At 38.6% G+C, this 16,665-nt stretch overlaps 1 protein-coding gene across 3 annotated transcripts in view; it reads left to right on the top strand.

Annotated features, from left to right (window-relative positions):
• GRK4 (G protein-coupled receptor kinase 4) overlaps window positions 1-14,584 on the top strand; it is a 136,138-nt gene extending 121,554 nt beyond the window's left edge. For all 3 annotated transcript variants that reach the window (XM_043972583.1, XM_043972584.1, XM_043972585.1), the window contains 3 exons: window positions 8,844-8,981; window positions 12,040-12,168; window positions 13,725-14,584. In XM_043972583.1, the coding sequence (XP_043828518.1) occupies window positions 8,844-8,981; window positions 12,040-12,168; window positions 13,725-13,778 (321 nt within the window). In that variant the 3' untranslated portion in view covers window positions 13,779-14,584. The remainder of the gene's footprint in view (window positions 1-8,843; window positions 8,982-12,039; window positions 12,169-13,724) is intronic.
• Window positions 14,585-16,665: the final 2,081 nt, after the last annotated feature.

Raw genomic sequence — 16,665 nt, 5'->3', positions numbered from 1 at the left:
TGTATGCATGTATACTTATATGTATATGCATATATAGAGAGATTTACTTTGAAAGTTTAATTTTTTTTCATCTGTATCATCACTGCTTTTTGTCTTTCTCACTGTTGTCATTATTTTCCTCCTGAATCAGAAATATGTGGGTTCATGTCCTTACCTGTGTGACCCAGGCAATTCTGTAAGTCTAATAAGTTGCAGAGAAAGTGATGACCAGATTGATGGGGGGGTGTCCTCAACTGGAAGTTCCCTATATGGGACTAATTCCTATCCCCTGTTAATAATAATAGCTAGCTTCTATGTAGTACTTAAATTTTTTTAAAGCACTTACATTCATTAGTACTATGATAGAATTTATTCTTTTTTAACAGTTAGTAGGACCTCATGCATCAGTTGAAGTGAAAAAAAATTTTAGACATTTCAAATTAGATAAAACTTAGCTATTTCTACTTCATACCTCGTGACTTTTTCTATATCTTTGTTATCAGTGTTCCTTAGCATTCTAAAGACTTCTCATGTAACAAGAAATAAAGTATGTTGTTCTACCTCTAAAAACCATATGCATCAATGATACAGGTTGGTCCTTTTAGGTATTTCTAAATTCTGGTCCTTTTATAGTGATTAAGTTTTTTTCTGTTATTTTATTTGATAAAATGAGGGCTTCTAAAATGGTTAAATACTTCTTATACCATGTGATTTCCCTTGAAGAGTAAAATTTGTTTTTATATTAAATCCCAAAAGAGGGTTTCAAAAATGATGTCAACAAAGGCAGTGTCATTGGCAACCAGAATGGAGTAGAGAGAACACAGAAGTTAGTCTGAGGCCTGAAGTTCACATACCATCTGGGCTACTTTATTACTCATGTGACCCTAGGTGAGTCTCTGGCCCTTCATTTTCTCATTTGTGAAATGAGGAGATTGGACTAAATGATCTCTAAAAATCCCTTCCAACTCTAAATCTGCAATTCTATGAATAAATGTATCCCCTTTCAAAGAGACTTATTTGAAGAGGACAGCACTCATATTGCCACAATAAAGAAGGCAGGGCAATTGATCTGTGGCTTGATAAGACAGCAGTTTCTGCCAGTCTTCCTTAACAAGGGAGCACATAAAAGCAGAAAGACCCAGACCCACTGGATTGATGGTCTCGCCCATTATACTTGCAGTGTGTGATTCATTCTCCTGTCTTCCTCCCCTAACAAAGCAGGAATCAGGGTGGGGCTGGTAGTGAGCATCCCTCCAGTTCTGATTATCCCCCATCTGCCAGAGCAGCCAAGGATTAGAAGCTACACTCACCCCCTAACCACCACCCTTCCTCCTTCTTGCATATTGCACAGGGTTGTCTTCTGGCTTCTCTTTCTCACAAGTCCCAAAGCCATGTTCAAAAAATGTTACCAAACTGTTGAGCCTCTGCTTCTCTGGGAGCTCTTTGTTTTGGAAGCAGAAAAAACAGAAGAGGATGGGTTATAGTTCTATGGTAAAGCAGTATAATTCTGGGGCATCTGTTTACCTGGGCAGCTTTTGATGTGTCAGTTTTTGTGGATATTACTGTTAAATTTTTTTTTTAATTTCCTATTAACAAAATCTTGCCCTCTCACTTTTCTCCCCTGCACTGAGAAAGCAAGAAAAACAAAAGCCCTGTTTGAAATTTGTAGTCAAGCAAAACAAGTTCCTACGTTTCCCACATCCCCCCAAAAATATCTCAGTCCATCACCTCCCTAATTAGGAGGTGGGTAGCATGTTTGATCATGAGTTCTCTGGAATTGTGATTGGTCATTGAGTTGAGCGAGGTTGGTAAGTCTTTCAAAGTTGCCTTTACTTTAATGTTGTTAATGAGTGTCATTGATGTTTTGTTTTTATATTATAAACATTTACAGATTATTCCTAGTTCATGAGAAGTCTCATAATAAAGTAAAACCACTGATACAGTGGCCTCATCTACAAGTGCTCTGTAATCTAAATTATTCTCCTGATTTTGCTCATTCTCCTCCACATTATTTCATGTTTCTCAGATTGCTCTATTTTTGTACATAGGAATCCTTTTCCTCTTTAGGATTTAGACCTAGTGGTGATGTTGCTAAGTTGAAAGGTATTCACACTTTGGTTAGCTTTGGGGGAGCATAGTTCTAGATTGCTTTCCAGTTCACTTATGGTATCTTTGTTAGTGGTCCAGGGGAAAGTGGTACTTTGGCCATGCACTCTAAGTTAGTTACTTGATGCATGGAGTACACTAAAGGACAGGGCAGTGCTGCCTTAGTCACAAGGGCAGTGACAATTTTATCCTTGTCAGCATCTTCTGAGCCCTTCCTTGTTCTTTCAGGCTTGCCTATGTCAGAAGTAGCAGGATCCTTACAACTTACTTGGATGTATAAGTCTAATCAGTCCTTTGTAACCACTCACCCACTTCACGTGGGTAAAGTCCATCAAAATGTGCTACCCATCATTGCATGTGTGAAATTAGTTCTTACACAGCCTCCCTGTCACTGCATGACCCATGAATGTGGCCAATATGGTCTAGCCCCAGCGCTTCCCTTCATAAGAACTGGAATTAGAGAGTTCCTCACCCCATAACCTTCCTGGCTTTTAATAGATCCTCCATCCTAGTGTTAGTTCCTCACCCCAGAAGAATAAAAGCCAAGTGAAGTGATTTCCCTACCACACCCTATCCAGAATTAGTGGCCTCCTTTACCACCTAGCCTCTCAGCTACCTAATGGCTTATTAACTTTCCCATGCCCAATAACATGAAGAAAATACTCTAATCAGTTCCCACCATTTCTTGTCCCATGGCTAGCAAACTCACCTCCTTGCTCCCCTAATCCTGTGATACATTTAGCATCTGCCATGTACGCCTACTCCTCCCTCTCTGATCACTCATCAGTTTCCTATTTGTGGGCCTTCTCTTTTTCCCTCCTCTACGCTCACTCAACCTCATTAGCTCCCAGGGATTAAGTTACCATCCCTAAGCAAATGATTCCAAAATCATCATGTTCCTTAATCTCTCCAGTCTTCAATAGCTCTCTCTCCAATGACTCAGTCCCTGCTACCTGCAAACATACCTAGATCTCCCCATCCTTTCAAGAAAGCACTTTTACTTGACTTTGCCGTATACTTAGCAGAGCATAGTAGAAACAGCACTGGATTTGTAATCTTCCTTGTCTATAAAATGAGGAAATTCCGATCACCACCAAGGGTCCCTTCCAGCTCTATATCAGTAATCTGTGAAGATAGAGAACAGCTGGTCACCGTACTCTAGCTGAAGAATACTAAATTCTTCTTTGAAGAGACAGTATGGTTTTTAATGGAAAGAACACTGCACCTGGAGGTAAGGAGACTGCAGTTTGAATCCTGACTCAGGTACTTACTAGTTTTGTTACACTGTGCAAACCACTTAACTGCCTCAGTTTTATCATCCGTAAAAAAGAGATAGTAATAGCTGCACCCCTCTCTCAGGATTGTTGGGATCAAACAAGACAGTACATGTAAAGTGCTTTGTAGATCTCAAAAGCACTAGGTGAGAGCTATTATTAGTTTATTACTATATCTCTTCCCTTTTACAACCAGATTCTTAGAAAAAGCCATCTATACACATTACCCCCACTTTCTCAACTTCTGTTCACTTCTCATCCTTTTTCTCTTTGGGGTGGATCTCCACCTCTCAACTGAAACTTTTTTCTTTCAAGATTACTAATGATTGTCAACAACAACATTGTGCAATGATCAACTGTGATAGACTTGACTCTTCTCAGCAATACAATGGTCCAAGATAATTCCGAGGGACTTATGATAGAAAATGTTCTCCAAATCCAGAAAAAAAGAACTGTGGAATCTAAATGCAGATTGAACCATACTATTTCTACTTTTTTTGTTTTTCTTTTTTGAGTTTTTTCCTTTTTGCTCTGATTCTTTTTTCACAGCATGACTAATGCAGAAATATGTTTAATGTGATCGTACATATATAACCTATATCAGATTGCTTGCTGTCTTGGGGAGGGAGAAAAATTGAAAACTAGAAGTCTTACAAAAACAAATGTTGAAAACTATTTCTGCATGTAACTGGAAATAATAAAATACTTTTATGAAAAAAAATTACTAATGATTTCTTAGTTGCTTAATCCAGAAGCCTCTTCTCAGCCTTCTTGACCTCTTTGCAGCTCTTGACAACTGTTGACAATTTCCTCTTCATGGATGCTCTCACCTGCCTCCAGTTCTTGGTGGGGTTTCCTTGGTGGTAAGCTACTCCTCCATTTTCCTTTGCTGGATCATCATCCAGCTACTGCCCCCTGTATGTTTGTGTTCTGGGGCTCTATTCTGGGTCTCTGTTCTCACACTCAATGATTTCATTTGCGTCCATGCATTCAAACTTGTGGAACAAAAGCACAGCTTTATATTCCAGGTGATTCTTTCTCAGGTGTCTGATAAGTCTGACAGTGGCATTTCTCCTTTAAGGCACTCCAGTGACTCCATCCTGCCCCTAGGATAAAATACCAACTCTTCTGTTGGACACTGACATCCTTTCACAGTCTGGCCCCTGATTTATTCCACGTTACTGACCCTTGCACTCCAGCCATGCTTCTTGTTTGCTTTTCCTGTGCACAGCTTCTATCTTCTCTCTCTGAGTCATTGCAAAGGCCCTCCCCAGGGCCTGCCTTCCTTCACATCTATACCTCTCAGAATCATCCCTTCCTAACAGCTCATTGCATTCCACTGCCTGCCCAAGGAAGTGTACCTGCCAAATGTATGAGTGCTTCCTGCACCCCGCCAAAAATTACTGTTTACTTTGTCTTTGTTTTGTATTTACAATACCTGGCATGTGCTTAATCAAAACTTCTTATGGTTAAAGTTCATAGCCTTTTTTTTTTTTTTGGTGGGGCAATGAGAGTTAAGTGACTTGCCCAAGGTCACATAGCTAGTAAGTGTCAAGTGTCTGAAGTTGAATCTGAATTCAGGTCCTCCTGAATCCAGGGCCAGTCCTTTATCCACTGTGCCACCTAGCTGCCCCCCCCCCATAGCCTTTTTCTTTTTTCTTTTTCTTTTTTTTTTAGTGAGGCAATTGGGGTTAAGTGACTTGCCCAGGGTCGCACAGCTAGTAAGTGTTAAGTGTCTGAGGCCGGATTTGAACTCAGGTACTCCTGACTCCAGAGCCGGTGCCCTATCCACTGCGCCATCTAGCTACCCCCATAGCCTTTTTCTTAATGATTGCAGTTACTTCTATATTGATGACTCCCAAATCTAGATATCAAATCCTAATCTTCTGAATTCTAGTCCTTCATTACCAACAGTGAACTGAACATTTCCACCTATATGTCCAATGTCCTTTGAATATTTCCTGCCCAAAATATCCTCCTTCATAGATCTGTGCTCCCTCCACACTTCCCTAATTCTATTTGAGGGGCAGGGGGCAGTACCATAGCTTATTAGACCTCTATGTTCATAACATTAGGATCATCCCTGATCCTTCCGTCACCCTCACCCACTAAATGCAGTCAGTTACCACGTCTTAATCTACCTTCACACTACCCTTTATACCTACCTCTTTGTCTTCAAATACAGATCTACTACACTAGTGAGACCTTCCTCACCCCGTGTTTTGATAATTATAATAACCTCCTAATTGATCTCTCTCTCTGCTCTCCAGGATTTCCCTACTCCAGTTCCTTGCCCTATACAGCTGCCAGAATCATCTTGCTGAGTCATAGGTCTGACTGTGTCATTCCCTTGGTCAAAAGTCTTCAATGACTCTATTTCCTTTAAGATAAATTCTAAACTCCCACCCACCTTTCCAACCTTAGATCCTTCCTTCATTATGTTCTAGCCCAACCGGACTGCTAATTGTTCTCCAACCTCACAGTGCCATCTGTTGCCTTAAGTCCGTTTTCATAAGCCATCCCCCTATGCTTGAAGTACCCTCCCTCCTTATCTTGTTTTTCAGGATCCCTTTATTAGACCTCTTCCTTGCATACTCCTTCCATGTTTTTTCAATCCCAGAAATCTTGCTCCACCTGAAAAATACAGCATCCCTGATTGTCCTTCAGTGTACAAAATACACCTCCTGTACCTTGCCCCCCACCACCACCATCATACACACACACACATTGAGCTAGTAGGAAGAGGCATATTCCTTCCTCTCCACTGCCACTTCTTCATCTTCCCTTGAAAAACTTGTGAAAAATCCCTGCCCTCAAGGAGCTTTTGTTTGTACTGGGGAGGGGAGAAACAACCTATATGCAAACCAGTAGATACAAAATAATTTCCATAAGAAGAGGGCACTAGAACCTGGTTGGGAGAGAGAAGTGTGGATCAGGATATGCCCTGTGTAGAAGGAAGCACTTGAGCCAAGCTTGGAAGGAAGTTGTGGGCTCTGTGAGATGAAGGTGAGACAAAAGTGCATAGCACGGGAAGATGGAGTGACACATCAGTTTGGCTAGAAAGTGAAGTATATTGGAGAATACCATGTGGAAGCCTGGGAAGAGGAGTGGGAGCCAGACTGAGAGCAGCTTTAAATTCCAAACAGAAGAGTTTCTATTTTATCCCAGAGGTCATATGCAGCTTCCTGTGTAAAGAAGAGATACGGTCAGACCTTGTTTTAGGAATGTCAGCTGGCACAGCTATGAGGAGGATTGTTTAGAGAGGGGAGAGACTGGGGACTTATTTTCTTGTACTGTTTTACTCTGTAATAGGGGAGAATTCAGTGAGTGTGTTGAGAATACCATGGGAAAGGACTGTGGTTTAAAAATCAAAAGACATCAATAAAATTTTAAAAATAAATAGCACATAAGCATAATGTTGATGGTGATTAGACCACCTAAGAAAAAACATGTGGCAACGATATATATTTGAATATGGAAAGTGATGCTTATGTAGATGTATAGGTATATAAACATATTTTAATAACCATTCATCTTTATGAACAGCTTGGATTTCTTGATACGTCATATTCAGTTTCCATTGCAACTTTAAAGGGAAGCTTTCACAGTGTTCAGGGCCCGAGATGCCTTGTCCTCAAATTCTTTGCTATAGGAAGCCATGCTAGTGGCCCATTATGGATTTCCAAATGGAATAATATCTTCAAAAGAAAGAGTGATGATATCCATACCATAAATCTGAAGAAAACTTGGAAAGGCCTAATGTTGCCTCGGATTTATCAGCAGGGCCTTTGGGTGAAGCCACGGGATAGATGAGCCTCAATGCCAAGGGGAAACACTTGTGTTCATCCCATTGTCTGCCACTGAAAATCCAGCTGATAAGATTGTCATCTCATCCAGGAATAGGAGCCAGCTTGCTGTTTTGAAATTTGCTACTGAGAATACACCCGTTGCTCAACACTGAGCACCTGGTGCCTTCATGAATCAGATTCAAGCACTTTCCAGAAGCCTTGTCTGAATGGCTGCTGATGACCAGCCTTAGATGAAAATAGCTTATGTGAAGCTCCCAGGAATTGTAGTGTCCAAAATCCTCACTTCATTCTGTGGACATGACTGTTCTACACTAAACGTAACAATAAGGGAGTTCCCTCAGTGTGCCTGATGTGCTGGATGCTGCCCATGAAGACCCGTATCTTGCATGGTTCTTTCTCCCATGAGCACCCATGGGAGGTTTCACCATCTTTACTTCTACGGAGATTCAGAGCATATTGCAAAGGAGGATTAGGTGGTAACTGAAAAGGCATGGACAGGAGGAGGAGTTTCAGGGTAGACTGTCCCACCCTTCCAGCTCCAGAATTTCCTTCTACTCAACTGGAGGTTGCAGATTGGTCTGAAGAGCAGGTACTGCCAAGGCCTACTCAGCACTTCCTTTCTGCAAATCAGAGGGTTCGGGGAGAGAGAAGTGTGGATCAGGATATGCTTCTGAGCATGACTCTAGAGCACCTACTGCTGAATGGGTAGAAACTGCCACAAAGAGGCCTTAATTTTTACCCCAGATGCCCCTATTTACTAGTGCTGAAATATGCTGAAGGAAAACAAACTCCAGTTTCTTAACAAAACAACACTAAGTTAGCTTTCTTAAACATCAATGCCATGACCCTCAAGGCGTGGTCTGCAGACTACTCTTTTTCCATACATGCTGCTTCATGCCAGAGGAGAAGGTGTTAGTGTAGCCACTGGGTTGTCTGTTAGTTCAAGTAGAAACAGTTGGTGGTTGCCATGTATCAGTCACAGCTTGAGAGCACTGGTCACAGTCTGTGATGAGACATAGCATATCATGTTTTAGCCCTTGTCCAAGCATGGGGAAGGAAGCAAGAGTGAGCAAGATGGATCCCCTTCTCCCCAACAATGGACATCATACTTTCTGCTGACTACAGTTCTGCTAACAGTGAGAGCTCTTCAAAAATGTAATGGACTGTATAGGCCAGTGGTGTGTTCCTTAAGAGTGGAGCTAAATGATTATAAGAGAAAAATGTTGTAAAGGAAATTAATACTAAAGATGGACTTTTGAAATCTTACTTAGTGATTCTATACCCTACTTGGTCTTCACTGTAGAAATAACCCATCTGACTTGCCTCTTTTCCATCTATAGAAAAAAAGTGTCAAGGGTCTCATGGCCAGTATTAGAGGCTGTGCCCCACAAGAGACAAGTGTGTGGTGGCAAGTGGGTAGGAGATAAGGTCTAGGGCCTCATGGAGACTAGAAATGACAAATGAGAAAGAAACCAGCATTTCTAACTAGAGAATTGATTTCTTTGTGCCATTTAGGTGACTGTAGAAGAACATTAGGTAAATTGTGTGAAATTTTGCTTTAACTTTAAAGTGAATTTCAAAAATTCATATACATTTTATATTCAAAAATATATTAGTTCAAGGTAAACAAGCAATCATGCAGGTATTAAAGCCTTTCTTCTCTTTCTGTACACAGCCACGTGCAGTGTATTGTAAGGATGTTTTGGATATTGAGCAGTTCTCGACAGTAAAAGGAGTGAACCTGGATACGACAGATGACGATTTCTATTCCAAATTTGTTACGGGTTGTGTCTCCATCCCCTGGCAAAATGAGGTACCGTACCCTTAATTTATGTCAGTTTAATGGCTACAAATGAAAGGAAAATGGCCATTTTTTCTTAGAATTTCTTTTACCCAACTAATATCACCAAAGGGGTTGGGGCAGAAGGTATACCAAATCTATAATCACAAGAGTGATGCAGTTAGCAATTGACTAGGAACATGAAAGCTTCATTTCCTCTGGTTTGTATAAATTGGAGCAGATGGTAGCCATCTGTTTGCTTAGCTCAGGGTGATAGAAAATTGCCTGCAGAACCTGTAGCCTCTCTAAGGCTTATTTCTACAGTGAAGACCAGGAATCCATATGTTACATTATGGTCTTCTTTGTGTGTATGTGTATTCTCTGTTTGTAGGTGCTACCATTATTAATATGAGAAAGAGAGAGAAAGAGAGAGAGAGAGAGAGAATTTTTTATCTGGGTAAATAATTTAGTGTATTTGTGAGGAGACAGTATTATATTTTATGAATGTTTTTTAAGTGATTCCAGAGAAATTTTACACCAACCTTATCTGTATTGGTATATACATTTAAATTTTATTTATAGTTAATTAAATGTTCATTGTGAAACCACAGAAAATGGCAAAGGAAGAAATTTGAAGGACCTAGGAGTTACTTCAATTCAACAAATATTTATTGAGTATATACTATATGCAAAGAGCTATGCCAAGTGCTAGAAGGGAAATGTAATCACTAAGTAAGACAGTAGCTGTGCTTTGGGAGGCAGTAGGGGTTTAAATCTAACTCTGATTATTAGTAGCTGTGTGACTTTGGGTAGTCACTTAAGCTCCCTGAGTTTAGTTTCCTTATCTACAATATGAGGAGGATAGACTAGACGACCCTCAGTCCCTTCACACTCCATATCTCTAGGATTATAGGGACTGGACTCATAATTTCTTTGGTGAAGTCTGTGACCCTGTGGTTCTTAACAGTGCTTTCAGTTCATTAGAGGGGAATCCTTACATACATACCAGTAATTGTAATACAAAATAGAATGAAATATAAATTCCCAAGAGTTACTGTTAGGTCCCTGTTAGTGACGATCATTTCCATTTGGAAGAATCAGGAAGAGGTAGTCTTTGTTATGGTCTTTAAGGATGGGCTAAGAGTTCAGCCAGCTGTCAAGATCAAGGAAAAGGGTTCTCAGAATTAGGAACTAATATGAACAAAGACCCCAGAGTATGAAATTGTGGATTGTATAGAAGAGATAGTGAGAAATCTGTTTTGACAACCTTTTTTTAAGGGAGAACAAGTTCTGAGCTTTAAATTGCTCTAAGATTTTCGGGACACTTTTTTAGTGGAAGTGAGAGGAATTTTTAAACGATCTTATTCTGTACTAGTTTATATAGCTATACATTTTTATTATATAGTTGACATAAGTACATTAATACAATAGAGGAAGCATGCATGAAAAGAGAACCAGCCTCAGAATCTGGAAGACTTGGGTTTAAGTGTTGCCTCTGATGTGGACTATTGTTAGAAGTCTGGGGGTAGGCTACGTAACATCTTGGTGGCCCAACTGCTCTCTAGGATTATAAATGAAGTGCAGAGCAGTTGAAGTTTTACATTGGTAGATGATGGTTTCTCACCAGGAGTATCTGATACCAATGTTATCCTAGGTTTGGTCCAAAAATCAAAATATCTAGAAATACCTAATGATCTGTTTCTGGAAGGGTCCATGTTGGAACAAATGTGTGTTCTAAGAACAAGTGGTGAGAGGACACTTAAAAGTTGCTATAGCCTTCTTTCACTAGCATATCATTATGGTGTTTATCACTAATTATAATTAAAGAAGGTAGAGAGAGCTTGTAGTGTCCAACTCATAGAATCCAGGACCACTAATCCGCATGTAAGGATCCCTCCAGGCATCATATTGACTTAGTTTTACAGTATAATGTTATCTATTTTTATTGTATTCATATTTATTTTGATTTCCCAATTGCATTTTTTTTTTTTTGGTGAGGCAGTTGGGGTTAAGTGACTTGCCCAGGGTCACACAGCTAGTAAGTGTTAAGTGTCTTAGACCAGATTTGAACTCAGATCCTCCTGAATCCAGGGCTGGTGTTTTATCCACTGTCCCACCTAGCTGCCCTCCCAATTGCATTTTAATCTGGTTCAGCTGAACTTGACAGTTGCTGGTATGTTTGACACTTCAGCTTAAAAGAATAAGGATGGGACAAGAATGAGAGGAGGAGAAGGGAAATAGCAGGAAAATATGAGAATTACTGAATAGAGGCAACAACAAAAGAGAGGCCAAAGTAGGAACTCTAATTTGAGTGTGAGAGTGGGAGTGTTCTGTGCTTTATTTTAAATTAATGCTAAAATATAAATTAGATTATTCCACTAAATTCTGTGTGGAGAGAGGGCAGGGCTTGAGAACAGTAAACCTTAGTTCTTTTTTTTTTTTTTTTTCTGGGCAATGAGGGTTAAGTGACTTGCCCAGAGTCACACAGCTAGTAAGTGTCAAGTATCTGAGGTCGGATTTGAACTCAGGTCCTTCTGAATCCAGGACCTGTGTTTTCTCTACTGCACCATGTAGCTGCCCCACTTAGTTCATTTTTTAAGGCAATTGAAGGTTAACTAGATTGATCAGCACATACATAAAATAATTTGATAATTTTAGATAACAGAACCATAGATTACATATCCTTTTGTTGAGTAACCAATGGAGGGAAGTATTAATAGATATAGTGGGAAAGGTTTGAGTAGGGCAGGTGATAGTGGACCTTAAATGCTAAATCAAGAAGTTTGAACTTTTATTTATTATGCAGTAAGGAATTATTGAAGCGTATTGATCAAAAGAGTGACCTGATTACATCTGTGCCTAATAAAAATTAATTAAGTAGTGAGACAAAGGATGGATTGGGACAGAGAGACCAATTGAGAAGCAGATATGATGGTCCAGGTAGAGTGGAGCCTCACTGAAGTGGGGCCAGTATTTAGTTAAGAGTGCCAGAATCTTAGTCAGTGGCTTGGGGATTTATGTCTACAAAACTAATTTTTGCTTTATGGTTTATCATGATTATTTTTTCCTTTTACCTCTCTTTTGGATGCAGATGATTGAAACAGAATGTTTCAAAGACATCAATACATATGAAAATGACAAGCTGACATCAGATGTAGATGTTAACAAGCATACTCCCAGACCAAAGAGAGGCTTCTTCTATAGACTCTTCAGAAGAGGGGTAAAAATCTTCCTGGGATATTTTTCTATGTTGTGTTAAGAGCAAAAATGTATCTTTCTAAGGATTTGGAGATAATGATTATTTTTCTTTCAACTCTTAAAAAATGTACCTCTTATAATAACATTTCTATAATAAAAATTCAAGCATCATTTTAATAAATAATCAGTACCATGCCCAGTTGAAGTCTGCAGTTACAGTTTATATCGAAAGACTATAGACTAAATACCATGTTAAAATTAAACATTGCATAATTGTTAAGGGTTACTGACATCCCACCTAAAATGTTCTTTCCCTATAGAAGCACTAAAGCAGAAATCATTAAGTATAAAATTATTTTTAAAAATAAATTGCTTGGGCAGCTAGGTGGCGCAGTGGATAGAGCACCGGCCCTGAAGTCAGGAGTACCTGAGTTCAAATCCGGCCTCAGACACTTAAAACTTACTAGCTGTGTGACCCTGGGCAAGTCACTTAACCCCAGTTGCCTCACTAAAACAAAAACCAAACAAAAAAATAAATTGCTTGTGTTTTTAATTACTCATTTTTGTAATGCCTAGCATTTAAAATTACTCAAGGGACTTGGAGCCCTTAAGCCACTTCTACAAGAAAATTTTTTGAAAACGAGAAGTTAATGACTGTCATGTGTAAAACAGAATTTCCATTGTTGTATTGAATTTAGAAATCATAATTTCCAGATGAAGGGTTTTTTTTCCTTTGGACCACTATAAAATATTTTGTTTTAATAACTTCGGATTCATCATTTCATCACAATGTAATTTTTAACCACGCCCTTCTGTAAGCTTGAAAATCTACCCATTGTGTTAGAGGCCTCTCCCTAGTCCTGATTATATATTATGTGTACCACTGTAGAACTGATAAGCTATTTTTATAAGCTGTAATATCTAAATTTGACTCAGAAACTTCATCATAGAAGCCAAAGGTAATTTTTAATACTATAATCAATATAAGGATAAAAACAAGGTTCTTACAAAAAACAAACAAACAAACAAACCCCAAGGTTCTTGGTCTTAGGATATATTGTAAACTTTACTTTTCTATGATTAAAATTCCTACATGCTTGGGTATCAAATCATATTTCCCAGGAGAAATTATTTATAATCTACTATTTTGTTTGGTGTGTTCCTAAAGTGAAATATTTTTCAAAGTTTAGAATAAAGTATAGTATTTCCATATCTCATACATAAAAAACTGAATGTTTAAAAAATTTTTTTAATTATATACCAAAATGTAATCATTGTGTATTGATTTTAGTGAATCAGATGTGTAAGTCTGACTGACATACAAAAGTAAATGGAATTAAAAAACATGTAATGAAGCTGAGCCTTTTCTGTTGTGAATGGCTTGTTTTATATATCTGCTCATTATGAAGAGAATAATGGACTAGTTCAAGCAAACTAGGAAAAAATGAATGAATTTTTTCATCTTAAAATTGTAAGATGAAAATTGGCTCAACTTGAGGCCATATTGGAAAATTGCTCAATATGCTGTAGAATTTAAGTTCTAGTTAATTAAAACAGCTGATCTGCTTCCTTTTACAGGTTTGTTTTAAATCTGGCTACAGTGATGATGAAGAAGAGCCAACAAGACTTTAAACCACTGTTCAGTAGTCAAAAAGCCAAATGCAAGGAATGAGTAAATTCTGAATATTTTATTTTAACTATGAACTGTAATAAAAAATTTATTATAAATTTTAAAATATGCTGTATGAGTTTACAGGTTTTGTACATTTGTACTTAAATTATGTTCAGATGTATATTTTCATTAAGCTGTATTGAAGAAAAAGCCATAAAATACCATTTTGGTATAATACATTTATTGTTATGTACTCCGATATGTATACTAGATATAGCCATGTTTGAGCACGTGTAAGGTATGTGTATATTAACTGAAATGACTTGGGAAATGAGTACAAACATGTATTTGGAGACAGGGTGTGAGCGTCAGCTTAAATCAAGTGACTATTTATGATTGCTCAGAAGCCTTATTGAGCAGGGAATGGCGTTAGCTTGCCTGGATCTGTACTGATTTCCAGGACATGGGGAAAGATTCACTATCTCTCTTCTCAGGGTGCATTTAGAAGTACAAAAAAAATCACTTTATAGTTATAGCGGGAGTAATGAATGTTTTACAGTGTCTTTTTTTTTTTTTAACTAATGAAGCACAATTCTTTCAGAGGTTTGTTTTTATTCCTCCAGCTACTTGCTTGTGGATTCACATATACATCTGCCCAGATAGATATGTTATCTATATTGCCTTTTTTATGCCAGTATTTTTTACCTTCATAATGTTGATATTTATGTGGCTGGTTGTGGCTTTGTTTTCTTTTCTTTTTTTGGTGAGGCAGTTGGGGTGAAGTGACTTGCCCAGGGTCACACAGCTAGTAAGTGTTAAGTGTCTGAGGCCAGATTTGAACTCAGGTCCTCCTGAATCCAGGGCCGGTGCTCTAGCCACTGTGCCACCTAGCTGCCCCATGGCTTTCTCCTAGACCAAAGCTTCTTAAACTGTAGGTTGTAACCCCATATAGGGGGTCACATAACTGAATGTGGGGGTCATGAAGAATTTGGCAACAGTAAAATGTTATGTATGCCTATTTTATATACCATCTACCGAGGAGTAAAAGGGGTCATGAGTGGAAAAAGTTTAAGAAACCCTGTGCTAGACTCTATCTACTTATTGAAAGATAGTGTGGTTTCCTGTGACTATGGAGTCACAGCCTTGGCAGTAAGTCAGTTAAGGGGATGCTAACCAAGTGCTGAACTGTTCAAAAATTTGTTTTATTAAAGTAGCATTATGGGTACTTTGGTTCCTCTATATGTTTGAAGCCTCAAAACAGACATTGGTAGATACAAGGTTCTTAACAGGGTAAAGACGTGCTTTTATCTTTCATAAGTTTAAAAAAAAAAAAGTGATAGGGGAGAGAGTCCCAAAACATTTCTGAAAAGGTATGTTTTAGTAGCCTGTATGGAAACAAATGCTATCATGTAAATGTAAAATAAACATGCTATAATGGTTCTTTGCCTTCTTACAACATTCACTTGACTAATAAGAAACTCAGGTTTTCATAAATTAATAATGCAGAAAGATAAAAGTGATACCCAAATTAATGATATAATTGGTATAAAACTTAAAAGACTATTGTACTATGACCCCCATAGAATCTTTTGAGTTGTCTTAGATCATTGTATTGCTGAGAATAGCCAAGTCATTCACAGTTGATCATCATACAGTCTTGTTGTTACAGCGCACTCTGTTCTGATTTTGCTCACTTCACTTTGTATCAGTTCATGTAAGTCCTGATTTGTCTGAGAGTATCCTGCTTATCATTTTTAACAGCAGAGTAGTATTCCATCACAATAATATACTACAATTTGTTCAGCCATACCCCAATTGATGGACATCCCCTCAATTTCCAATTCCTTGACACCTCAAAAAGAGCTGCCAAAAATATTTTTGTACATAGAAATCCTTTCCCTTTTAAAAAAAAAATCTTTGGAATACAGGCCTAGTAGTAGTATTGCTGGGTCAAAGGGTTTACACAGTTTTATAGACTTTTTGGCATGTTTCCAAATTGTTCTCCAGAGTGGTTAAATCACTTCATAATTTGACCAGCAGTGCATTAGTGTCTCAATTTTTCCACGTTCCTTCCAACATTTGTCATTTTTCTTTTCTATCATATTAGCCAATCTGATAGGTATGTTTTAATTTGCATTTCTTTAATCAATAGTGGTTTAGAACATTTTTCATATGACTATACATAGCTTTTATTACTTTCTCTGAAAAGTGCCTGTTCCTTTGAGCATTTGTCAATTGGGGATTGACTTGTATTCTTATGAATCTAACTCAGTTTTCTATATATTTGAGAAATGAGGTCTTACTGATGAGTAACTTGCTGTAAAATGTTTTTCACACTTGTTACTGTGTATTTCCCTCCATCCTATTTTTCCCTGTTTATCCTACTCTCTCTTTTTTTTTTTAATCATTTTCTTTTTTTATTTTGTTTTAGTGAGGCAATTGGGGTTAAGTGACTTGCCCAGGGTCACACAGCTAGTAAGTGTTAAGTGTCTGAGGCCGGATTTGAACTCAGGTCCTCCTGACTCCAGGGCCTTTGCTCTATCCACTGCGCCACCTAGCTGCCCCTCTACTCTCTCTTTTTACCCTGTGTAATGATTGGAATGACACCACCTGCTGGAGATTTACTATAGGAAAGCTCCACCATGAGGAGAATGCCTCTGAGGGCAAGGCCATGCAGCTTTTCCTTGGCATCAGGAAGTGACATTTGCTCATGGGTATTATCTATCAAGGCTACCAGCCAATCAACTTGAAGAGCCTCCCATTTCTGGGAGGAACACATGAAGTAGGAAGGGGACGCTGGGGGAGGAGTTCTCTCTCTTTGGGTTCCTGACTTCACCATGGTGGAGGGGAGAGACTCCAGAGGACTTCACAGGGGAATTGAGGAAAGATAGGATTGCCAGGCTGCAG

Source organism: Dromiciops gliroides, chromosome 6 (genome assembly GCF_019393635.1).
Source record: "Dromiciops gliroides isolate mDroGli1 chromosome 6, mDroGli1.pri, whole genome shotgun sequence".
NCBI lineage: Eukaryota > Metazoa > Chordata > Mammalia > Microbiotheria > Microbiotheriidae > Dromiciops > Dromiciops gliroides.
This window is presented reverse-complemented; position numbering and strand designations above follow the sequence as displayed.